The sequence below is a fragment of the Elephantulus edwardii genome, unplaced genomic scaffold, assembly GCF_000299155.1.
Source record: "Elephantulus edwardii isolate Elephantulus edwardi_28Jun2011 unplaced genomic scaffold, EleEdw1.0 scaffold00286, whole genome shotgun sequence".
Lineage (NCBI taxonomy): Eukaryota > Metazoa > Chordata > Mammalia > Macroscelidea > Macroscelididae > Elephantulus > Elephantulus edwardii.
This window is the reverse complement of record NW_006400036.1, coordinates 2,204,047-2,230,610: the sequence shown is the minus strand read 5'-3', so window position 1 is coordinate 2,230,610 and position 26,564 is coordinate 2,204,047. Positions and strand designations below refer to the sequence as shown.

The following is a 26,564-nucleotide window of genomic DNA, read 5'->3' as shown; positions in this document are numbered from 1 at the left end:
GAGGACTCAGGGTGCGAGGCGGGCTGAAGACGGGCAGACGGGCGCGGGGATGCCCCTCGGGTGGTCGGGAGGCAGTGGCCGAGAAGCCAGGCATTCTCCGGCCGTCCCGCTGGGAGGAAGGAACTCGGGCGTGCGGGCTCGGGAACCCCCGGACTCGCCTGCGGGCGGACCTCTGGGGAGCGAGGTGGGCCGTCGGCCGCGGGCTCAGTGCTGGCAGTCGGGCGTTCACCCCCGTCTCTGCCCGCTGCTCCGCTGGGGGTGGAGGACGCGGGGCAGGCGCACTGAGCGCAGCTCCCCTCTCTCTGCAGGCGCCTTCTGCGGCGGCGGACCGAGTCCTCGGCGCGGTGGGGCAGGGGCAAACTGGCCGCAGCATGATGCGCGCAGTGTGGGAGGCGCTGGCGGCCCTGGCGGCGCTGGCGTGCCTGGTGGGCGCGGTGCGCGGCGGGCCCGGGCTCAGCATGTTCACGGGGCAGGCGGCACAGCCCGACCCCTGCTCGGACGAGAACGGCCACCCGCGCCGCTGCATCCCGGACTTCGTGAACGCGGCCTTCGGCAAGGACGTGCGCGTGTCCAGCACCTGCGGCCGGCCCCCGGCGCGCTACTGTGTGGTGAGCGAGCGCGGCGAGGAGCGGCTGCGCTCGTGCCACCTTTGCAACGCGTCCGACCCCAAGAAGGCGCACCCGCCCGCCTTCCTCACTGACCTCAACAACCCGCACAACCTGACGTGCTGGCAGTCTGAGAACTACCTGCAGTTCCCGCACAACGTCACGCTCACGTTGTCTCTCGGCAAGAAGTTCGAGGTGACCTACGTCAGCCTGCAGTTCTGCTCGCCGCGGCCTGAGTCCATGGCGATCTACAAGTCCATGGACTACGGGCGCACGTGGGTGCCCTTCCAGTTCTACTCCACGCAGTGCCGCAAGATGTACAACCGGCCGCACCGCGCGCCCATCACCAAGCAGAACGAGCAGGAGGCCGTGTGCACCGACTCGCACACCGACATGCGCCCGCTCTCGGGCGGCCTCATTGCCTTCAGCACGCTGGACGGGCGGCCCTCGGCGCACGACTTCGACAACTCGCCGGTGCTGCAGGACTGGGTCACGGCCACCGACATCCGAGTGGCCTTTAGCCGCCTGCATACGTTCGGCGACGAGAATGAGGACGACTCGGAGCTGGCGCGCGACTCCTACTTCTATGCCGTGTCGGACCTGCAGGTGGGCGGCCGGTGCAAGTGCAACGGCCACGCTGCCCGCTGTGTGCGCGACCGCGACGACAGCCTGGTGTGCGACTGTAGGCACAACACGGCTGGCCCCGAGTGCGACCGCTGCAAACCCTTCCACTACGACCGGCCCTGGCAACGCGCCACAGCCCGCGAGGCCAACGAGTGCGTGGGTGAGTGGGGCGCCGGGCGGGGCGCGGGCAGCGGATTCCGGGCGTGATCGCCAGCCGCGTGGACGCCGCGGGCTGTGCGGGAGGCGAGCTGGGGGTATCCCGGGCTCCGGAGGGCAGGGAGCTGGTACTCTCCACTCGGGTGGCGCTCGGGGTGGATTCCCGGGTTTGCATCCCTGGCGCTCTGTGAAGTAAAGCAGGAGAAACGCTGCCCCCGGGTGGGGAATTTTGCAGAAAATATTCCTGCAGGTCCTCTTCACCTCCTATTCAAAGGCAGACTTCTCCCTGGTTCGGCTGGACCAGGGGAATTCACCTCTGTCCCCTTCCCCCTTACTTGGGACTGCAGCTGGGCTTGGGGTTGGTGACCCAGCTTAGTTCGGGGAAGTTCAGCTCCTCACCACAAATCCCTGGAGAACTGGCATAACACTATTTTGTAGTTTGGGCCAGTTTGGTATCAGACGAATGTCACTTTTATGCTCTTACCCCCAGTTGTCTTCAATGGTTTGGGGGGGGGAAAAAAAAAGGTTTTCTTTTGAACAGAGTGTTTGTGTTTAGCCAAAGAAGAGTGATGTGATTTCAATTAATTACTATCTACAGATTACAAAGGAGAGGTCCTCCCTAATTATTTTAAACTAATTCAATCCTGGTTCTCTCCCCCCTTCTCACACACACAGAGAAAGGAAAAAAAGCATAGCACATTTTTTTTTTAGCTTCAGGGTTTGGTGAAATTAAACAGCTTTGAATTAAATAAGGGCCCAGCCTCGCCCTTTTGAGGGATTTCCATTTCTGAGAGAGAAATCTGACAAAACTACTTGAGTCAAGACTGTTGGGTCAGAAAAAAAACTAAGAAAAGCATATATTCATTTCTGAATTGGATAGTTTTCCCGTATTGAAACTCTGTGGAGATACTTTCCAGAGCACCCCTCCTCCCTGTGTGTGCGTGCCTGCGTGTGTAGATAATCCATTTAAAAAGTACATAAAAATATTTAGTGTGAATTGGAAACGTCCAAACTCCAATCTTTCATTTATTTACTTTTCTCTTATTGCACAGAGTTTATTTATCTGTTTTTACCCAGATAGAAGAACTAGATAGAAGAAAGCAACCAGCCTTTTATTTTCATGAAAAGTACTTAGTTATTTAGCATTTGGTGTGCATCTTTCAAGAACAAGTAGATCTCTCCCACCCACCTCCCCAAACAGCCAGTGTCACTCTCTCAAGTTGCTTCACTCTGAGGCACATTGCAGAATTAGCTGGTCCCCACAAACACACATTTGGAGGTCTGTTTCTGATTAATTGTGTCATGTTGTTGTCGAATAGTTTGTGCCTCATGACTGTAGATGCAGACTTTTGAGCAGGCGAATGGAAAACATGTCTTGGAGGGCCTTAGCGCCGAGGCCCAGTCAGCGGCCTGGTCTGCAGCATGCTCTGCCTCCTGTTGCACTCCCAGGCCTCCATTTTCACACTCACTGTGTCCTGAGTTTTCTGACCTAATTGTTTCTTGCCCTCCTTCAAGGGGCAGAGCTGGTTCGTGTTTGAAGAGACTTTCCAGCAGCCCACAGAGGGGTTGTAGTTATGCCTGGACTGAGTGGTCTTCCAGAATAAAATCCCTTTGATCTGCTCAGTTCCCTCAGAAATGTTGGATTTTCCCATCTCTTCCCCCCCCCTCCTTTTCCTCTTCCCCCCCCCCCCCCCCCCCCTCCTTTTCCTCTTCTCTTTTCTTTCTTTTGTGACAAGGAAAGCCCCTTTATTGACATTTAAAGAGCATCCTAGGGCTCTGCTATCACTTTGAGTTTGCCTGTGCATATGAAAGATGACTGTATTGTCACCCGCAGGATCTAATTGGACAGAGTCATGTGAATAATACGTGAGATGCTGTGATAGAATTTTGCTGGCCTGAAGATTTATCTTAGCTGTTGTATTGTTGAGCTTCGCCCCCTTCCCCCCTCCCGAGGTCCCCGTGCTCCTGCAGACTGACCTGTGCCTATTACCGTGGTGGTTACAGACTTGAAATCCTCTCTTTCGTTGAAGATTTTTTCTTTGTGGGTAGAGCACAGACTGTGCCTACAAATGGGATTGACCATTTTGGTCAGATTGAGCAATCACCATATTAGTGGATGTAATTAGTAATTGTTTGGTTCAGAAAAGATTAATTAGGCCCCATGGCCAAGTCATCTACATGACAAACATTTGGTGAACAATATTTTCTGGTTTCTACGAAAATTATTTTCATCCTCAGTCATGAAAGTATCTTTAAATCTTGCCAGTTATTCGGTCATCTCATAAAAGCCAAGCCTTGATTAAGCTATACTGGAGTTATTTATAGTTTCCTTTTTGAAAACTGTTCTGATACCTTGTAGATAGAGCTGGGAACATCAGCCTGAAGTTCCCATGAATTCTTAATTGAAGTCTTAGTGATTTTTTTAATATTATTCTAGGAGAGAGAGAAACAGCCAGGACAATTTAGAAGTGATTTACAATTAAAGGTCGAGGTTTTTATGAAAAGGCCCTGTAGTGGAGCCGTGTGAATGAATTAGTATTTAACAGGTGTTCCAAGACACTGAAGGGCACTGTTAGGAAAAGAGCATAAATAAATCCTTCACATGCTCACACTTTTGTACTGTCGTCCATCCAGATTCCTCCCCTCAATAATCCTATCTTGTGAATTTCACACTGTTGACATGTAAAGTCAAACTACCTGGAGTATTTACAATGGCGTCAAAAGTACAGAAGCATGTTTTTTTCATTGTCAAGATCAGATTTGGTGAAAACAAAGCTTTGTCACTATGTTACTGTGCTTTTATAACTGTATTACTATGCTTTTATGATGTTCTAACTACATCCTTTCCTAGATTAACCCCTATCCATCTTAACCTGGTATTATTTGACCAGATGATTCTTTAGCACAAGGCTGAGGTACTTTTAGGTTATTAAGAAGTACACCATGCCCATACCCTAGGAGTTGCTCTGGGCCTTGTTTTATATTCAGTTGTTTTCTTTCTGGATGAATCATGTACTTCTGCACAGCCCAGTTTTATTTTAAAGGCACTTTTGGATTTCTTCTGGAAAAGGCGCACGTGAGGGGTGGGCAGGGAATTCTCAAAACAATATGAAAGACAAGACTATGTATAACGTTACAGCCTGACAGCTCTCTATGGAATAACAAAATACTTTCTTCCGCCTGTATGTATTAGCAGTGTTCACATGCTTTTATCCGCATGTGCATACGTTCATCGTGTAAAGAAGCATCCATGCATGGTATGTGGGGGGTGTACATTCAAGGGAAAATGCATGAACAGTTTTAAACCACCTGGGCTCCTAGGCCATTCCCCCACCCCCGCTTTCCCCCTTTCCTTTTTTTCAAAAGAGCATCTGAAGACCAGATTGTGTTTCATAAATTATTGACATCAGTTTTAATCAGTGTCCCCCTGACTGTGTTAGTATTTAGTGCCTGACGGAGCGTACTGTTTAATCTTACCGTAGGGATGTCTGCATGAGCCCCAGCCTGTCTTGTGACAGAGCAAGCTTATGAAAACTAGTTTTGCGACTCATTCTGTGGCTTTGCGTTGCCCAGCTGTAACCCAAAACCCATACAAAAGACGTCCCTGCGAGAAGAGCACCGAGCTGGGCTGGTCTCCTATAGTCTTGGGTACCTGGAACATGATGCTTATAATTGTTTAAACATGGCGTGGGGAGTGTGGAGGGGGCAGCTCCACGCGTGAATAGCTCCAGAGCTTGGACCCATCCGCCATTCCAGGCAAGGGAGGGTGGCCGTATTGAATGCTGCCACATGTAATTCAATGCCCTGCATTGTAAAAACCAGAAGGCTGGAATTATCTAATGCCTACTCCGGAGCCTGGCACAGAACTGTAGGTCAGGGAGTGTTTTTAGTAGTCATAATAATTATTCTAATTATCATCATTATTATAATTTACCCCTGAGGGCTTACTCATTGCCAACCACTCTCATTAATTTAGTCACTTAATCATTGTGACCATAGGCACTATTGTTGTCTTTCTATTACAGATGAAGAAACCATGCCCTGCAGACAATACATGCTTTGCCAAAATATATATATAGCTAGCAGGTGGTGGAAGTGGTTCTCCAGCCTGGTGCTTATGCTTTTCCCCTCAGTGTGTCTTCTGTGCTGCCTCCTTAAAGAATGAGTGGATGGGTGGGTGAGTGGATCAGTGGATGGATGAGTGGGTTAGGTAGATTGATGAGTGGGTGAGTGGTGGCTGGATGGATAAGATGGATGAGTGGATGGATGGGTGGATGAATGAGAGGATGGGTGGGTGGGTGGGTGGATAGGGTGGGTGGATGGATGGGTGAACATATGGATGGAGGGATGGATGAATAATGGATGGATAAATTGGTGGGCAGATGAATGAATGAGTGGGTGGATGATGGATGAATAAAGGGGTGGGTGAGTAGATAATGGATGAATGGATGGATAGATGATAGATGGATAGGTGGGTGGTTGGATGAGTGGATGGTTGGGTAGGGAGTGGGGTGATGAATGAATGAGTGGGTAGATGGGTGGGAGGGTAGATGATGGATGGGTGGATGGTTGGATAGATGGATGGATTGGTGGATGGATGGATGACAGTTATGTATCCAAGTGTAGGAGAAAAGCTGGAACAGCTTATTTCTTGCTAGACTGGAAGTGGTTCCATTGCTGAACATACTGTGTTATTCATCCATGCTTAAATATAGACTTGCACATAAACAGTTCTTTATCTTAGCCTCTAGGAACCCTGGTGGCACAGTGTGTAAGTGCTTGGCTGTTAATTGAAAGGTTGACACTGAATTTTCTAGCTGCTCCTTGGAAGAAAGATGGGGCAGTCTACTCTTGGAAAGATCTATGGCCTTGGAAATCTGTGCAGCAATTCCACTCTGCCCTGTAGGGCTCTTATGAGTCAGAACCAACTAGATTCTGTGGATTTGGTTTATCTTGGCCATTAGACTTGCTGTGAGCTGAGAGTTGGCATGTAAGTTAAAGGGGTAAACGCTTATCTGTGGGGATGTTGCTGCTAGCCTTGCTGTTAGTATCAGGACTTATGATTGCCTTCAGAGGTAGTGATCAGAAAACACTGTTTCTAAGACTTCTCTTTGGACTGTGTGCTGAGCATTGTTTGCCTGGAACATATTGAAAATCTCTAGGAAGTAGTTAACAAGTGTTATTGAAGAGTGGTTTGGTGGAGAGTGACACGCCTTGGTGGCTGGTGTGGAGCTGATGGGAGCTGTGCACACGGGTCCACAGCAGGCTCTCTGGTGTCCGTGAGTCCTCCTTTGTACCTGGTAGGCAGGGATTGCCCAGCATTGGCAGCGCTGGCTAGGTGTCCAGGTGGCCCAACATCAGAGGAGGCTGCTCCCTGCTCTCTGAGAAGGGTGGTAGGGGCTGTTGGAGCAAATCTTGCAAATCTTTTGGGCAGCTACATGCTTCCAGCCTCTCCCGCAGCCCTGCCCAGACTTCTGCCTGACCTCCTCCTGTATGAAAATGAGATCCTCGGAAAAGTATTTGAAACTTTATGTCCAGAGTAAATATTGGAAAGGCAGTGGGTTGAAATTCAGATGTTCCCTGGAAGGAATCCCCTCATTTTCTTCTCACAGCTGGTATCGATATTTCCTTGTTGAGATGAGCTGTGCTTTTCATTAAGTAAAGTTTTTGTCTTGGGATTAAACCAACATTGTATTCTTTTTTTTTGTTTTTGTTTTTTAAATATTTTTTTAATTGGGAAAAACATATTGGGGAGTACAAGGAGGTGAGGGTTGGGGGCAGAAGGGTGAGGATGGGCCAATATGCAGTTGCAGAGCTGCACAGTTTGGTTGGTGGGGGGAGCAGGTGAAGGAAATGATGAGGGTTCAGTGGGGACCAGATGCTACAGAGGAATGACAAGCATTTTCCAATAGTAATTAAACCAACTGTCTTATTGATTTGGGAACTGGATGCCGACTCTCTGGCTTCTTCATACTGAACAGGGGCGTAGATATAAAGGGGGGAAGGGAGGACGCTTTATCACCTTACTGGTGGTCGTGGGTTACAGCTGCTTGCCTTCTTGCTCTGTTAGAAGATATTTTCCTGTCATTTGTTCCCCTCTGGACTGCAAAGTGTTTTTCCCAGGTGGGTCCAGTGTGGATGGCTGGTTGAACCCAGAGGCTCCATCCTCCTTTGCTTCCTTAGCTGTCAGTTGTATTTCCTTTTTGTCACTGGCACTGGGTTCAGGGTCAGTTATGGAGTAAAACTCAGAGTTAAGGTTACCTATAGGAAAGGGAGCAAACCTAGAGAGAACAAACTTGTGAGTTACAAATAGATGGGCTTTGAGGGTGTCCAACATTGTATTCTTAATAGACTTTTATGTTTACACTTCAAAAGTCCACTGGGTTGTTATTCGTGTTATCTTGATGGCTTCTACAGTGTCTGCTCTGCGTGTTGGCTTCACCAAAAAGAATAGCTCTAGGGGCAGGACCAAGAAGCCACTTTCTTTGTGATGCACGTGGAGATACTTTGTGAGTCAGGAGTTTTCCTCCCTCCCTTTCATACGTGATAATCATCCCATGGGGTTTCTGCAGTGCTTGCCATTATGGGGAGCCCTGAGTTGTCAGGGGACTTTTGGGACTCTTAGGACATAAGCCTGACACTGGGGAACTGTGTCAGTGGTCCCACCACCCTGCATCGTCAGGAAGCCTCGCCTCCACTCTTGATGTTGTTCTGAGAGCTGGAGGAATGTAAAGTGTCAGTGGGAGGTGAGGATTGGCATGCTTCAGGTAGACCACAGACCTCTACTTAACGTGCTGGCTGCATTTTGTATACGTTTGTTTCAATTAATCAGACTGTCTGATGGAATGGAAGCTTTTGAAAACTGATGCCCCTGACACAGCAGGACAATTCTTAGACAAACTGAACCAAGTGTAGACAGATCTACAGCGCACATCTTGGCTTATTCAGGAACACCATTGAAGATGAGGAAGCATGGGGTAGCAGCAGCACTTGCTTCAAAAGCTGATTACATAAACGTGTTGTAGTTATGAGCTGCCTTCCAGTTGACAGCAACTCAGAGGGATGACGTGCACAGAGGGATGAGACTCTGCTGGTCCCCTGCCTTCCTTGTGATTGGTTGCACGTTAGACTCTTGTGATGTGTAGGATTTTCATTGGCTGATGTTTGGAAGTAGAACAGCAGATCTTTCTTTCTAGTCTAGCTCAGTCTGGAAGTTCTACTGAAACCTGTTCAACATCACAGCAAAATAGAAGCATCTGCTGAGAAACCGACAGGTAGAGAGAGCTCTTTGCTTGAGTTGCCTTGGACAGAATTGAACCCAGTGTCTGCTATTGCGTGTTGTTGTTGTTAGGTGCCATCAAGTGAGTATGACTCTAAGTAACCCAGTGAACAACAGATCTGAACGCTGTCCTATCCTTTGCAATCTATCCTCTCACTTCCCGACACTCTTGAGCCCACCTCTGTAGTCACTGTGTCAGGTCATCTTGCTGAGAGTCTTTCTTCCCTCCATCTTTGCAAATATGATATCCTTCTCCAAGGAATAGCCTCTCCTAACAACATCTCCAAAGCATGTGAGAAGAAGTTTTGCCATTCTTGCCTCCAAGGAACACCGTGGTTGCAGCCTCTCCAAGACATATCTGTTTGTTATTTTGGCCATCCATGGGACATTCAGTCGTCTTCTCCAGTACTGCATATACTGCTGACCCATCAGTGAGCTGTCACATAAAAGCCATATCCTTTTATAAGCAAAAGGAGCTCTTGTGGCTTTAAGGAGTTGCACTGCTAATGGCCCCTCTGGCAGTTTGAATCCATCCGTGGTGCCATGAGAGAAAAATGAATAATCTCCTGGGCAAGTTATACCCTTAGAAACCCACTGAAGGGTCAGCTGTGAGTCTATTCATTTACATAAATATATTCTGGAGGCGGGAATCGTGAAGATGCAGAGGTAGCAACTCGACACACAGTGAGTTCAGTGTTGTGTTTCTGCATTCTTGTTTGCTTTTCAGAGAACCTGTCCTGTGTGTGAATTTCCTCGCATTGAAGGCAGAGATGTGCTGACTGTCCTTTGTCTGCAGAGCTGTAGCTGCCCCCTGTCCCCACCCCAATCCGGAATCTGGGGCTAGGTGTGTGCTTAGCCCTGTGTGGTCTGTGCTCTTCTATCCTCTGATGGAGAAGAAGGCATGGTGGGCTGTGTGTGTGTGTGCAGAATGAGTTTGTCTCTCTACTGACATGTGCACTGGCAGCCTCTGACACGAGGGACACATGTATCAGCAGCATCCTCTGGCACTTGAGTTCAGAGGAAGATGTCACCTGGACGGGAAGGTGTTCTGCCAAGAAACAGAGAAGCAGCTTTCCCTTTGCTTGTGGAAGGACTACCCTCGAGGCCCCCCTCCCCACCCCCCAAGGTTTGTGCTGTCAGGATTAGCACGCTGCTGCAGAGATGTAGAAATGAACTCATGTTGTAGTGGTTTGATGTATGTGGAGGTGATCCAGGAAGTGACTCTTCCTCTGGATATGATAACTAAAAACCACGCCACTTGCCGTCTTGTTGATTGTCACAAGGCTTTTCAGAGGATAATTGCTCAGTAGGATTTTTGGTGGCTGCGTTTTGGAAGTAGACCGCCAGGCCTTTGTTCTGAGGTGCCTTTCTGCTAACCAGCTGAGTACTTTAGCTGTGTGCATACCCAGGACCTTCACAGACTATAGACATCATGAGAGTGGGTGGGCGTTTATGGAGGCTGGATGTGGGGGTGTTGAGGGGTGTGAGGCAGGTGTCTTCCCCACTGGTGGGCTGTGTCCTAGTCGGAAGGCTGTGCATGTGAAAAGGTAAATTACTGGTTGCTAAACGTGAGCATTCAGGGGACGCAGAGGTACTGAGATTCTAAGAAGGAAAACTGACCAATTGCAGACCATTGCTGGCCCCCTGCATGTCGGAGTAGCAGGAAGTGTCGCATTGATGCCACAGAAGGATCGGGGTCTGGATGGCCTTTTCCTTCTGCACTTGTTGTGTCTTAGTGCTTTGTTTTCAGGGCTCAGAGCAGGCCGACTTCGGTTACCTGAAGTTAAGCCCTGGGCCACGCAGCCCTGAAGTTCCTGGGTGGGTCATCTGTGCCGGACCCACTCCAGCAGGTCTGGGTATTGGACACAGAAAGTTCCTCATGTCCTAAGCGTTGAAAGAAATGAAGTTGTACCCCAGCCTAGGTTTGAGCCCCAATGTACAGGCTTCGGGGACTTTTCTCACCCAAGCCCAGGCCTTCGAGTCTGTGTAGTGCTGAGGAACAAGGCTGCTTCTCTCACACTTGGGCCAGCTCAGAGAAAGTGCCGAACAATAACAGCCCGATCCCAGCATGAAAAAGGAAACACATTGTGTTTACAGATACAGAAATTGGCATCCGAAACATGAAAGTACCTTTGGGTGGGGCGGTCCTTAGGCTTCCCTGCCTTCAGCCGTCAGCCCTGTGGCCAACTTGTTTTCCTCTCTCTGTGCCAGACCTCAGAGGTAGGCAGGTAGATCGTGGCCAACTCTTTATTCCCACACTCAGCCTGGCCTCAGACCTGGACCGCAGTCAAGGGGGAAAGTGCTTGGCCTTCTGAGCCACCACGAGAAAGGAAATTGCTTCTCCCTCCAATCCACAGAAACCAATTCCTTGAAAATCACCCTTTGGGGAAGATTTGCTGCCCTGATGCCCAGAACTGCCCGGAAGAATGAGGCTGGGCCTTTCTCTGAATGCGTCACCCCAGCTTGTTTGAAACCGAGATTTGAGAGTTGTGTCCAAAGATGCTTCTAGGAGAATGGAAAGGTCAGAGAAGGTGAGGAAGACCCTCGTTGAGATGAATTGATGCAGTGACTGCGACTGTGAGGATGATGAGGATTGAGCAGGCTTTCGAGGCTTCGCCAGCAGGGTTACTGTGAGTCAGAGTTGATATGCGGGGACCCAGCAACAAGCTAGAATAAGCTCTGTATGGAAGTAAGAGGTGCCTTTATTATTTCTTTTGAACCATAGAAAGTGTTCAGTTCTAAGGTCATAAATAGAGGGCACAGCGTTCTGTTTAATGATGGAGACGATGCCAGTGTGTTGTGTGTTGTGGCTGATAGAACCCAGCTCTAACTTCAGGGTGCCTGGGCTTGCATGCCAGCTCCACCTTCTGTGTCACCTTGGGCCAGTGACTTAGCCTCACTGTGCTTTGATGCCCTGAGTGTCCTGGGATCCCAGCTCAAGGCCACGTTAGTATCTTTTAGGGTGAAGGGTCCTTCATTGTCCCATGGAGGTGGCTCAGGGCAGGAGTGGGAAGGAGATCTCAAAGGCAGGGATGCAAGCCCATTATTTTATTTTGTCAGCATACATTTCTGTCACTTTTATTAGTGTTACCTATTCTGAGCACTTTACAAATATCACCTCAGTTAATGCCCTTAACAGCTCTTTGTGATGGGTTCCGATTTATTGTTATGCAAATGTTTTTACTGAAGTGCAACACACTTTTATAGAAAAGCACAGTTTGTCATGTTGTGGTGACTTCTTTGTTGCGGTGATCCTGGAAGGTGGACAGGCTTCAAACCAGTGTCCAGTCCAAGGTAGCCTAGGGGAAAAAGCCCTGGTGATCTGCTTCCAAAACTTAACCAGTGAAAACCCTGCGGATCACAGCAGAAGATCGTCTGATAGAGACTTCTGGTACAATTTGGACTGCAGAGCTACTCACAGTGGCTGAGAAGGTGGTGATGGATTAACCAGTGTTTTGGTGTTTGGGCTTTTTGTTGTTGTTGTATTTTTTAAATTTTATTTTGTTATTTTTGTGTGTGTACCGTCAAATTAGATCTGACTGGTGCAGGAGGAGATTGCCCCTCCTTCTCCAGCAGAAATCTGGTGGATCTGAACTGTGCGCATCTGGGATTGCAGTGCAGCTTCCTGCCACTAGGCCACCAGTTGTTTCTTCTTTTTAAAATTATTTTAATTTTTTTCCCCCTACTAGTTTATTTACATTGATTGTGCAAAAGTCAATAATTCTATCTCCAGTTCCATTTCTGTCACCGAGTCCATGTTTTCCAACTGCTGAATAATCTTCTCTGTTCCCAACTTTTGCATTCCAGTCACCTATCGTTATCAATGCATCTTGATTGCATGTTTGATTGAGCTCCAGTTGTAAAAGTTGGTAGAAATCTATTTCCTCTTCTTTGGCTCTGGTGGTTGGTGCATATATCTGAATGACAGTGGTATTCACTGGACTTCTTTGTATGCGTATGGATATTATCCTGTCACTTACAACATTGTACTTCAAGACAGATCTAGAAATCCCATTTTCCCCACCTTTTCATCTCCTGAGTCATATGATCATCCTACTCAGCATGCCCCATGCCAGTCCATCTCATCTCACCAATGCCTAGTATGTCAATATTTATGCATTCCATTTCTTCCTTAACAGTATCTAATTTTCCTACAATTGTGGTTCACACATTCCACGTTCCAGTCACTAGTGTCTGCTTACAACTGTTCCTTTTCCTTTGTATTTTCCATACTTGAAAGCTCCACTTCAGTTGTCCTTTCTGTTATTCTACGTGTTTTCTGTTGTACATAGGGTTTTCAGAGGCCTGCTATTTTTTAAGTGAATGGCCAATCCTTTTTTCTAGTCTGTCTTAATCTGAATTTCAGATTTAGAGAAGAATCTGACAGACAAGCATTTTACAGAAAAAGTGAAAGATATATCCCTTATTGTGAAATTAACCATTAGTTTCAGTGTTATCCCTGCCCTTAGCACAAGTGTCTTTACCCAATTATTTCCCTGCTCCACCATCCACCAGGATACCCATCCACTTCTACCCACTTCATTCAACATCTGTCACCCATTGTCCAGTCCTTGATCTGATAGCTTATATCTGAAACTTCCTTGGCTTCTGTGATTCCAAACATGTCAGCTGCTGACAGTTCCTTAGGCTGTGACCAGTGTCTCCCGAGCAGAGGTGATGTGTCCTGTAGAACTGGTGTACAGACAGGTTTTGGTAGTTTTTTTATTCCTTGGCCCTTGGGCCCCAACAATTCCCACACAGCCTTGGTGTCTTCACGTTTACCTTTGAGGTAGGTAGGAGTTCCAAGGCCCTTTGTGCTGTCCTGCTTGTCCACCTGTGAAGATTTCTTTCTGTCCCCTCTACGCGCCCTGCAAATGATTCCCGTGCGCCAAGTTGTGCCAAGAAATCTGGAAAACAACCTCTTGGCCAACTGACTGGAAGAGATCTATATCTTTTCCCATCCCAAAGAAGGGTGACCCAATAGAGTGTGGAAACTATAGAACAGTATCATTGATTTCACATGCAAGCAAGATTCTACTGAAGATCATCCCAAAACGACTGGAACAGCACATCAGCAGAGAACTGCCAGAAGTCCAGGCTGGGTTTAGAAGGGATCATGGTACACTAGGGACATTGTAGCTAATGTTAGATGGATCTTGGCTGAAAGCAGGGAGTACTAGAGGAATGTCTATCTTTGTTTCATTGACTATGCAGAGGCATTTGACTATGTGGATCATAACAAACTGTAGCTGACTCTCAGAAGAATGGGAATCCCAGAACACTTGATTGTGCTAATGAGAAACCTATACTTGGACCAAGAGGCAGTCGTCAGAACAGAGCAAAGAAACACTGCGTGGTTCAAAATTGAACCATGAAGGGCATATGCCAGGGATGTGTCCTGTCTCCATACCTTTTCAACCTGTATGCAGAAGAGATTATCCGGGAGGCTGGGCTGTATGAGGAGAAATGTGGCGTCATGATTGGAAGAAGATTCATCAACAGTCTGTATTATGTAGATGACACAACCCTGCTTGCTGAAACTGAGGAGGACCTGACGTGCTTGCTGCAGAGGGTCAAGGACTGCAGCCTTCAATATGGATTGAGGCTCAATGTCAAGAAGACAAAGATTCTCACCACTGGGCCAACTGACAGCATCAGGATGGATGGTGAAGTGATTGAGATTGTTCACAGCTTTAGTTTGCTTGGCTCCACAGTCAGCACTCTTGGCACCAGTAGCCAGGAAGTTAAAAGTCGTTTTGCAGTGGGAAAGTCTGCTGTTAGGGACCTCTCCAAAGTACTGTAGAGCACTGGTGTCTCTCTGGAGACTAAGGTGCATCTATCTGTGATCTTTGCAGTCACTTTTTATGTGTCAGAGAGTTGGACAATGACTAAGGAGGATAGAAGGAGAATTTCTGCCTTTGAGCTGTGGTGCTGGAGAAGAGTATTGAATGTATCATGGACTGCTAAGAAGACAAACAGGTTCATCCTGGAGAGGGTTAAACTGGGCTGCTCCTTGGAGGCAAGGATTCTGAGGCTCCGTCTAACATACTTTGGACATGTTGTGAGGAGGGACCAGTCCTTGGAGAAGGACATCATGCTTGGGAGGGTGGAGGGACAGCGCAGGAGGGGAAGGCCCTCTATGAGGTGGATTGATTCAGTGACTAGGGTAATCGGGATGGGTGTGTCAGAGACAGTGCGATTGACACAGGACAGAGCAGAGTTTAGGGCTGTTGTACATAGGGTCGCTATGAGTCACAAGCAACTCGATGGCACATAACAACAACTATCTAACTAGCTATTTTATATTATGGTGAAAATATATCTACCAAAATATTTGCTGATTGAATAATTTCTACTAGTTCAGTTAAGCATGTCTTTTGATACACATGATTAAGTTTCTGTTGGAGATTATCTTTCTGTCTGTCTGCCTATCTATCTACAGATCATTCATAATCAACTGAGTGATTTTTCAGAAAGTAAATGGGTCTATTAAATTAGTAATTCCATCAAGAAATATTTTTTTTAAAAAAAAGAGAAAAGCGCACTGGTGGGGAGTAGGAAGGAAACCAAGTAACGGTGAATGAATGGAAATCCAAGTTCTCTGTAATCTTTTGTTAAAATATAAAAAAAAATAACATATTGGTGAGGGGCCCATTAACCATCATCTTTTTATTTCTTGTTTTATCAAAAGTTTGCAGAAAGGTTGGATTTTCATCATTGATTGTTGCAACTTTTAACCATCATCTTGACTTCTGACACCCTGGTGGCACACTGGTTAAGTACTCAGCTTCCAACCCAGAGGTTGGTGGTTTGGAATTTTTCTGGCAGGAAGATGTAGCACTCTTTCTATCAAGTCTCTGGCCTTGGAACCCTATGGGGAAGTTCTACTCTGGACTGTAGGATCTTTGTGAGTTGGAAATTGCTTGATGGAGGTGCTTATTGGCTAGTCTGGAATTTGATATTCAAATGAGATCATGCTGCATGTCACTCCTTGATGCCTGCCTTCTTCTACATAGCATTATTTATTTGTGAACAGTCTTAAAATGTAACAAACAGTTCTTTTCAGCCTGATGGTGATACTGCCTTCTGGGCTCACTGCTTCTCCTGCTTGCTTTATCTGCTGAATGCTGCATGATTGCCTCAATATTTTATACTTTCTGACTCTGAATTTATCTTTATTTGGGATTTTGTAGTACTCTCACTGTTCTTAATGATGGAAGTGCCTCTGTGGACTGGTTTTGCATTGAATTCCACCACATGTGTTAAGAGTATCAGTGAATGGATTGCATTTTCCACTAATTAATTATCTTGGATGTTTTTGTATCAAATGATTTGTCTACATTTGGATTCTCTACTCTCCAGGCCTTATGCATCAGAGAGTTGGACAATGACCAAGGAGGATAGAAGGAGAATTGATGCCTTTGAGCTGTGGTGCTGGAGAAGAGTATTGAGAATACCATGGACTGCTAGGAAAACAAATAGATTTGTCCTGGAGAGGGTTAAACCGGGTGGCTCCTTGGAGGCAAGGATTCTGAGGCTCCGTCTAACTTACTTTGGACATGTAGTCTGGAGAGACCGGTCCTTAGAGAGGGACATCATGCTTGGGAGGGTGGAGGGACGGCGCAGGAGAGGAAGGCCCTCTATGAGGTGGATTGATTCAGTGACTGGGATAATTGGGATGGGAGTGTCAGAGACAGTGCGATTGGCACAGGACAGAGCGGAGTTTAGGGCTGTTGTACATAGGGTCGCTATGAGTCGCAGGCGACTCGACGGCACATAACAACAACAACAACAACTCTCCAGGCCTGGGGTTTCACTTTCTTACTGAAGACTCTTTCTCTGCTTTGTTCAGAGTGTTGGGTGGAAACAGACATTGGTAGAACGGGATCTTCAGTTTCTGTGGTGCTGAGGCTGCATTTGGAAGATCCAGGTTTTCTGCTGTTTTGGCTATTACTTATTTCCTACCTGGTCTTCTGTCTCTACTGTGGTCTACCCACCAGTGTGCTCTCTCCACAGCAGTAGAGGGAGCTTGCAGGATGTCATAGGCCCTTCAGGTGACTGTGGGACCCTACGTGATCTGCCCTTGCTGCCTCTCTGTCCTGGCCCAGCACTCTGCCTTTCACTCACTATTCCAGATACCAGATCTCCTTGCTCAAATATGTGGCACAAGTGTATGTTTATGGCAGATTCCTTTGCCCAGGTGTCCAAATGGATGGCTTCTTCCAGGCTTTGTTCAAATGCCACTTCCCAGGGGGCCTGCCAAGACTGTCCCATTTAGTACTGCAGGCATCTCTCCCATCTGCATCTGCCTCTCTTGTGCGCCCACTCTGCACACTCTTTTAGGCTCTCCTGATCCCCCTCATCCTGCCCTGCCATCTCTTCCCCACAACATGTAGCATCTTCTAAGGTGCTTATTTCTTGTAGGTGCTTTTCCCGCCTGTTTATCATACTTTCTTCTTATCCTCTGCCTGTTTGATGCTAACATTTACTCAAATGTAGTTTTATGGAACTGCGGGCTGATTTGTTCACAGGGGGCTGGTGTTTAATAGGTGCTCACTAAGTACCAGCTAAAGGAGCAGGTACCAGAGTCTTATTTCCATCCCTGGCTTTGAAGGGCCCCTGTTCTCACCTCACGTCTGTGTGTGGGTGTCAGAGCTCAAACACAAAGCCATTCTAACTTATTTCAAGGTCTAGTAATTAGGCTTTCTTCTCATCTTGTCTTTGTCCTCTTCCTGTTTCCCTATAGCTTGACACACCTCAAGATCACCATGGTGTCTCAGTGCTCCCCTAACACTTTGGCTTGCAGATCCCTCTTGCATCTGGTTATTGCATTTTACAACTTTTGAGACCCACTGTGTGTTGTTTTTGTATTGTTGTTATGTGCCTGCTCTGTCCTGAGCCATTCTCACTTACTCTGACACATTTACCCCCATTACCCTAGTTACTGTGCCACTCCATCTCATCCGGAGTCTTCCTCTCCTGCATTATCCCTCTACCCTTCCAAGTATGCTGTCCTGCTCCAAGAACCTGTCTCTTCTGGCCACATGCACAGAGAATGTGAGATGGAGCTTCGAAATCCTAGCCTCCAAGGAGAAACTTGGTTTCACCCTCTCCAAGACAGATCTATTTGTTTTATTGGTGGTCCATGTTATGTTCAAAACACTTCTCCAGCACCACAACTCAAAGGCATCAATTCTTCTGTAATCTTTATTCATTGTCCAGATCTCTGATGCATCACAAATAATTGTGAAGACCTTTGCCTTTATCAGGCGCACCTTAGTCTCTAGACTGACATCACTGTGCCTCAGAACTGTGGAAAGGTCACTGACATTTCCTAATTTATCTAATACAATTAATCTTTTTATTTCCTGACTGCTAGTGCCAAGAGTATTTGTAGAGCCAAGCAAGCTGTAACTGTTAACAACCTCAGTTGCTTCTCCATCCATTATGGTGCTGCTAGTTGGCCCAGTGGTGAGAATCTTTATCTTCTTGATGTTGAGTTTCAATCCGTATTTAAGACTACAGTCCTTGACCTTCTGCAGCAAGTGCTACAGATCCTCCTCAGTTTCAGCAAGCAGGGTAGTGTCATCTGCATAATGCAGGTTGTTGATGAGTCCTCTTCCAATCCTAATGCCACATTCCTTTTCATAAAGCCCAGCCTCCCAAGTGATCTGTTCTGCTTGTAAATTGAAAAGGTATGGAGACAGGACGCATCTCTGACATATTCCCTTCTTGATTTTGAATCATGCGATATTTTACAGCTTTGTTCTGAGGACTACTTCCTGGTCCAAGTATAGATTTTGCATAAGCACCGTCACGTGTTCTGGGATTCCCAGTCTCCTTAAGTATTTTTAAAGTACACACATTTACCGACTATTTAAAAGGTGCAAAGACTTATTTGCTTCCTTCGCCTTGTTGCCAGATCCCCAAAACTCACTGCTGTCAAATTGATTCCAGTCCATAATCAGCCTTCCTCAGCTTCCCAAGGTTACAGACCTTCACAAGAGCAGACCACTCATCTTTCTTCCTCGGAGCCAGAGACATGAATCCTTTTGGTGAACCACGCAACATGCTACAGACTGTTCCACCAGAGCTCCTTGCTGAAACCCCAAGTTGTATATTTTAATCTTTCATCTACCAGGAATTCCTGTGACACGACTGTGTGAGGTAAGGATCTCATCCCTGCCATTATTTATTTAGCTAGTTATTCAGTGACAGTTATTTGGGGGGGAAAATACAGTTCTTTGATCTCTCATTTGAAGTACCATGTTTCCTGTGTTCATTATATATGTATCTGGATCTGTTTTCTGTTTTGTCTTACAGATCTATTTGCCTGCAGTTCCTGTATGTCTAGATAGTGCATTTCAGTATCTAGTGGGCTTAGTATTGACTTCTCTTTTACACTTATACTCAATAGTGTTGTTGCTTATGTGTTATTTTTACATAGATTTTACACTTATTTGTCAGCTTTCAAAAAAAATTCAATTGCTATTTCAGTAACGATGGTGTTAAAGGGTAACTTTGTGATAATTGATAACCTTTTAATATGTTAATTGTAACACAGCTTTTTCACTTAGCAAATGCCTTCATTTGGGGAGATTGAAAATAAAAAAGATAGGATTTAAGTCTGAACAAAATAATAAACTTTATGGCTGTGTTTAATTTGATTCTCCTAGATGAATTTTTAAAATGATACTTGAAGCTGCCCGATTAAAACAAGCTTGGAAGCAGGAGTGGCATCCACTTCCACAATAGCTTGCCTCTGGAAACCTTATGAACCTGGAGAAAGGACAAAAGTTATACAGGAGGTGTCCAGGACTTTCGTTCAGAGGGTTGCTATGAGTCGCTTGTGACTGGACGGCACTTAACAACTACAACAACAACTTGTAGTTGTGGACCCATCAAGTAGGAAGTGACCCATAGCTGACCCCCCAACGTGCTTTCGGAGGCAGTTAATTTCAGGAGAGGAGATTGCCCATCCTTCCTTCTGCAGAGCAGCTGGTGGATTTGAACTCCGTGCCTTCGGGATTGTAGTGCAGCTTATTACCACTAGGTCACCAGAGCTCCATAAAAAGAGAGGTATAGTTGATATTCAAGAAATAGCATATACTTAAATAATACAGTTTGGTTAAGTTTTGACACACACACACACACACACACACACACACACACACACACCCACACCCCTGGGAAACCATCATCACCATCAAGATGATAAACTTACTCATCACCCCTCTTGGATAACCTTTCCTTCCCTTTTCTCCACGTCTTTCCACAATGATACTTTCTTTCCTTATATATTAATTTTCTTCACCTATGACCTTAGAGACATGGAATCATACAGTGTGATTTTAAAAATCTTACTCCTTTCTCTCCGCATGATCATTTTTAATCCATTCATGTTAAGCTTTTCATGTTGCTATACCATTGTGTAGACATAGCACAATGCAGACACACCATAGTTCATTCATTCACTTGCTGATAGGCATTTAGATTTTTATTTCAGGCTCTTAAACTATAACAGATATGGCTATTTCTGTGGCCATCACAGTTTTTTGCATGAACACACATGCTTGTGTTTTTCTTGGGTGAATTTTCTATGAGGAGAATGGCTGAATCCTCTACTTTTTAATAAATAAAAACCAAATATAGTTAGCTTTTTAAGAAACTCATTTCCAGGGGAGCTCTGGTGGCCTAGTGGCAAGAAGCTGCAACTACAATCCCAGAGGTGCACGGTTCGAATCCACCAGATGCTCTGCCGGGGAAGGAGGGGCAATCTCCTCCTGTACCAGTCAGATCTGATTTGACGGTACATGCACACAAAAATAATAAAATTTAAAAAAAAAAGAAAAGAAAAAAAAAAAGAAACTCATTTCCGGCGAGCTCTGGTGGCCTAGTGGCAAGAAGCTGCACTGCAATCCCAGAGGTGCGCGGTTCATAAAAAATAATAATAATAAAAAAAATTTTTAACAAACCACACACACACACACACACACACACACACACACAAGAAACTAATTTCCAAAGTGGTTATGTGTCTCTTTACATTCATACCAACAGTCTTGAGAGTTCCAGTTCCTCCATATCCTAATCAACATTTGATGTGATCAACCTTGCATTTCATTGGCTGTGTTGTATATATCGATACAATTTTAAATCTTACAATCCAGAAATATGAATTTGTCTTTTTTTATGTGCTGCAGCAGAGTTAATAAATTTTTTTGTCTGACATTTTTTTTAAAAAGCTTATTTCTAATTATTTAAAAAATTTGTTTTGGGTCCTTAAAAAACTTTGTTAAAATAACATACACTATCCAAAAAAGTAAAAAAAAAATTGTTTTAGGATATTTAAACGTTTGTCTACCACTATTCTTCTCAAGGGAGCTCTGGTGGCCAAGTGGTAAGGAGCTGCGCTGTCAATTCAAAGTACTGAGGTTCAAATTTCACCAGCTCCTCCTCAGGAGAAAGATGGGCAGGGTCCTCCTTTGCAATTTACAACCTCTGAAAACCTGCTGGAGGGTCAGCTATGAGTTGGTTCCAAGTTGACGGTACTTATCAACATTGTTCTTTTCATTTTATTTTCCATCTGAGCTTTTTATCCTTAAGTACATTGTTTGCACTGCTCTAGATATTCTTATTGTGCTCAAGAGTAACATCTGTTCCTGGTTTTCTGGGAAGTTTGCTCTGTTTTTGTTTTTGCTTACTTTAAATCAGGAATAAATGTGGAATGTTAATCCTTTAGATGTCCATCAAAATGATCATACAGTTTTTGTGTTTTGACTATTAATGCAATGAATTGCAGTCATTCATTCTCTACTTTTTGAACTGTTTTATTGATGCATAATTCAAACGCTGAACAATTCATCCATTTAAAGTATATTGCTCAGTAACTTCTAATATATTTATAAAATGGAACAGTATCACAAAAGTCAATTTGAAAATACTTTTATTATCTCAGAAGGAAACCACTTTATCCATTCATACTTTCCACTCCCTCCATCTCTCAGTCCTATTGTTGGAGTTAGAACTAAACCAAAACTGACCCTCCAGTGGGTTTTCAGAGGCAGTTAATCCCACAGGAAGGGACTGCCCATCGTCCTTTGGACCAGTTGGTGAATTCGAACCGCATGCCTTCAGAATTACAGCACAGCTTCTTACCACTAGACCGGCAGGGCTCCCTCCCCCTAGTCCTAGGCAAGCTCTTGTCTACATGAGGTCTCTCTGGATTTGTCTGATCCAGACTTCTCATACAGAGTTACACAACGTGGGGTCTTTTGTTTTTATTTTATTTTTTTATCCAGTAGTGAGGATTTTTCCTCTTTTAACCTTTGAGTGGAAGTTTACAAATCATACTGGTTTTCATCCCATCTTTCATAGACATTTTGCTTTATAACATAAATTGTTGTTGGTTTATAAAATTAATTGCAATATCTCCTCAAACCTTTGTTGTTTATTGCCTTTCCCTTCACACATCTTGTCTACTTAAGAGTTTTTGCCCTTTCTCTTTCACTTCTTATCCCTTTTAACCTTCTAAGATCTATTCTGTCTGTGCATAAACCTTACTTTAGCTTTTTAATTTGGTGGTCTTCTGCCATAATAGATCTTTTGTGATTTCCTGCCACTCAGCATAATTTGTTCTAGTGGATTTCTTGTTGTGCAGGGTTTCACAGATTCTTAGTTATTTTCCAGTGATGTATAATACTCCACTGTGTGATTGTCTCACAGTCTCTTTAGCCAGTTGTCCCTTAATGGACACTTGGATCATTTTCAACTCTTTGCCTCTACAGATATTACAGTTAAGCATGAGTGGGGCCTTTTCTGCTTGGCTTTTTAAACTTAGCCTTATATTTTCATGTTGTATTATTACTGTCACATGTGCCAGTCCTATCTTCTTTTTCATGGCTGAATAATATTCCATTGTATTATGTAAATATATATTTACATGAGTAGATATGTGCACACGTGGGTGTATGTGTATACATTACATGTTTCTACTACAGTTATATATTATAGCTACCTATCATTTGATGGATGTTTGAGTTGTTTCTATTTTTGGACTATTGAGAATAATGCTCCAGTGAACATTTGTGGACAGATTTTTATGTGAACATATGTTTTCAATTCTTTGGGGTATATACCTAGGAGTAGGATTGCTGGGTCATATGGTAACTCTATATGTAACTTTTTGAGGAGCTGCCAAACTCTTTTCCACAGCGGCTGCAACATTTCACAATCCCACTAGCAATGTGTGAGTTTTCCAATTTCTCGGTGTCTTTGCCAACATTTGTTATTATCCATCTTTTTTATTCCTGCCATCCTAGTGGGCGTGAAGTGTTATCTCATTGTAGTTTTGTGATTTCCCTAGTTTTAACCACCCTCATGTGTTTGAAGTAAAGTCTATTCGGTGATGCTGCATTATTCTTTGCTAGTATTTTATTTTGGATCTTTATGTCTGTTTAGATATAGGATTTACCAAGACTTTTATCTTTATATTACCTTTTGTATCAAGATGCTTTTAACTGTCTCATGGAGTGGGGAGCTTACACTTTCGCCCGTGATCTGGAATAGTTTTAGTAGCGTGCTATTATCCTTTGACGTTTGCTAGAATTAATCCATCTGGGCCTAGTGTCATTTTTGGAAGGTATTGCTTGTTAATCATTCCCGCTTCTCCCATGCTCATGTGTTTATTCAGGAATTTTCAACTACTTTTGAGACAAATTGAGTGATTTATTTCTTTAAAAAATAATGCATTTTGCCCAGACTGTTAAAGTAACAGTGTTATTTTAGTAATCAATAAAAAAGAAAAAAAATGTCCATGTTCACTTTTATCACCTTTCTAATTTCTTTTTTTTTCACCTTTCTAATTTCTAATAGTGGTCATATCTTCTTTCTTTTTGCCCAAATTTGCTCATTTTCATAGTATTTTTGAAGGTAATAGTAGCAATGGCTGATAATATTTTTTTTGACAGTCACTGTGTGCTAGGCCTTTACTCCTTTTCATGTGCTGTTTAATTTTTACAATCTTTACAACTTTATGAGTTAAGTACTATCATTCCCATGCTTCAAGTGATTACCGGGTTAGGCATTTTAAGTTGCCTGGTGCCACCCACTTCCCAAGTCCAGGGCTGGAGCTCTAGCAGGGCCCATCTGCTTCCAGAACTGCTGTGCTCCTTTGTTTTTCTGGACCAACTCTTTTTTATATGGACACTACTTTTTTATAATTCTCAAATTCCTTTTTTATTTTTATTTAATTTTTCATTGATGCTTCTTGGTGGCCCAGCTTTTTCCATTGAATGCTTAGTTAATTGCATTAATTATATTGTTATTCTTGTTTGACAGTAAAGCCATTTAAGGTAATGAATTTTCCTTTCTAGAATGGCCTTGATGCATCTTCTCATTGTTACTGTTTTTGTCATCTTGGTTTTTATATTTTCTTTGCTCTTAGAGTTACTTATGAGTTGTGGTTTAGCTTCCAGGGAGGGGACTAGGGCCTTAAAACACCTGTTTTGTTGTTCATGTTCAGGTTTTTTTAAAATTCCAGCTGGCACAATTTTTAGAATAATTGTCCATGCACACACACATTTGTAAAATCATTTCTATTCATGTTTCATGGGAAACGAAGGGGGGAACGTTGGGTTTAGGATACAGTATTTAATATATTTGTCAAATCTGTTTCTTCAGAAACACTTTCTCTTGGTTTTGCTTTTTACCTGCTTGGGGCAAAAGCACATGGTTAGTAGGAGTATTTAGCACATTCCTCTCTGTCTGTAACAGATTAAGTGACAAAGTCTACCAGCCTTTTAAAAATTAAAGAGGTAGGGGGTGGGAGAATATGTAAGAGGTAACTGAACAAGGAGTGAAAACAGGAGTCCCAAAGTCGTGGAATACTAAGTAGAATGCGTGTGAATGGGACAAAGTTGACTCTTTTGGGATGATATTGGGGGAGAGACAGCATCATACATTCAGTGAACTGATTATCATCCAGGCTAGCTCCTCCTTTCTGGTAAATAGAGAATCGGGCAGCTGATGTCTCAGGTCCCTTCCAGCATGTTTGGTTATGGTGGTTTGGGCACTCATTGCTAAGTGATGCTAGGATTGGAATTAGCTGGGAATCAGAGACAGGAGCAAAGGGAAGGACAGTCTGGTTTCCAGCCCAAAGGTGGAGCGGTTGGGTTAAGTTAACAATTGAGAGTCCTTCCTGTCTTTGCAGGAGTTTCCATCTTACTACCTTTGGGCCTGGCAGAGGACATTTGCTGAAAGATAAATCAGTCAGCAAGGATGACTGAGGTATTGTCCAAGGACTCAATGACGTGAGGTGCCACCTCCCTTAATGTAGTAGGACCCTGCAGGTTGGGTGTGACTTGGGAATGCAGTGGGGCATCCTGTAGGAGCTCTCAGCATCCCAGATGACTTATTTCCATAGGCAGTTTCCTCCTGGAACAGTCAGGCACCCACTTCTTCTCTTGCCTCTCTTTGTCTTGCCATCTTGTCCAGCGGTGATTGATTCATGGAAGAGAGCTGAGATGTTAAAGAGTGAAAATGTTTCACAGAATCTCTGAACCTTGAGAAAGACTGAAACTTAATGATGTGCTTAAGAATTTAGGGGGACTCACAGAATGAGCTTAAATGTAAATAAGATTAGAGGTCAGTGAACTAGAAAACAGCAGAAAGGATCAACCAAACTAAAAAAAGTTTGATAGGAAAGTTGAATAAAGTTAGTACGTATTTTGAAAATTTAATCAAGAAAAAACAAGATAAATAAACATTGTTGACGTTATGTTTGTTAGGGGACATCTAGTACCTAATGGGCAGTAGATGAAAACTTTCTTTTATCTAGATATGACAGACACTAAAAAAGAAAAAAGAATAATCATCATTCTAATAACTGAACTCCGGTGGCTAATACTAGAGCCTCTGGTATCCTAGTGGATAGGAATCGCATCCCGACTCAAAGGTATGTGGTTTGAATCCAGCAGCTGCCCAATGGAAGAAGGATGGGCAGCCTCTTCCCATGTGACTTACTGCCTTTGAAGACCCACTGGCTGGTCAGAAATGAGTTGAACTAATTGAATAATCCGAACACATTTCAAAACTGTAAATTCTACATTATTTACCCCAATTCCTTAGATTATATCCACAGAACAATCCATAAATCATGGAAATCTTATGGAAAATCAAAGAGAAGATGGATTCTTTGGACTTTGTGTCAAATGTAAACTCTCTTGCATGTCAAACAACACTGTCAAGAAAATGAAAAGAAAGCCTATCCAATGAGAAAATACTCGCTGATTATATAGCTGGTAAGAGTGTGTAACCAGCTGCCATGGAGTTAGTTAGCTCCAGCCCCTGGTAGCCAGTTTAAACATGCATTCTATAAGGTTTTCAAAGGCTTATGCTTTGAAAAATAGATCACTAAGCCTTTCTCCTGAGGTATCTCAAAGTGGGCTTGAATCTCCATCCGTTAGCTTAGCAGGCAGTGTGCTGTTTGCACGGCAACAATTTGACTTTCCGTAAGGATGTATAAAGAACCAGAGAACTCAAAGATTTAGAAAGAACTTTTATAGCTCAAACACAAAAAGACAAAGATCTGTTGTCCAATTATAAAATGGGCAAAGGATCTACATGAACATTTATCGAAAGGAGATCCTACACACGGCCAATATACACATGAGAAGATACTTTAGATCATTTGTCATTCAACTAGAAAAATTCATTGTGGCCCAGTTGGAGTTGTCCCATAGCTGACCCTCCATTGGCTTTCTGAAGCTGTAAATTGCACAGGAAGAGGTTACCCCTCTTTCTCCCTTGGAGATGTTGGTGGATTTGAACCACCAGAAAGGCACACAACCCTCTATGGATATGCCATTGTGATGTTGTTTTTGCTAAGTACCATCGAGTTG

General features: G+C 44.3%; 1 protein-coding gene across 1 annotated transcript in view; it reads left to right on the top strand.

Annotated features, from left to right (window-relative positions):
- The first annotated feature begins 371 nt into the window (after window positions 1–371).
- Window positions 372–26,564, top strand: part of NTN1 (netrin 1) — a 254,176-nt gene continuing 227,983 nt past the window's right edge. Inside the window, exon 1 of the mRNA XM_006900501.1 lies at window positions 372–1,389. Within this exon, the coding sequence (XP_006900563.1) occupies window positions 372–1,389 (1,018 nt within the window). The remainder of the gene's footprint in view (window positions 1,390–26,564) is intronic.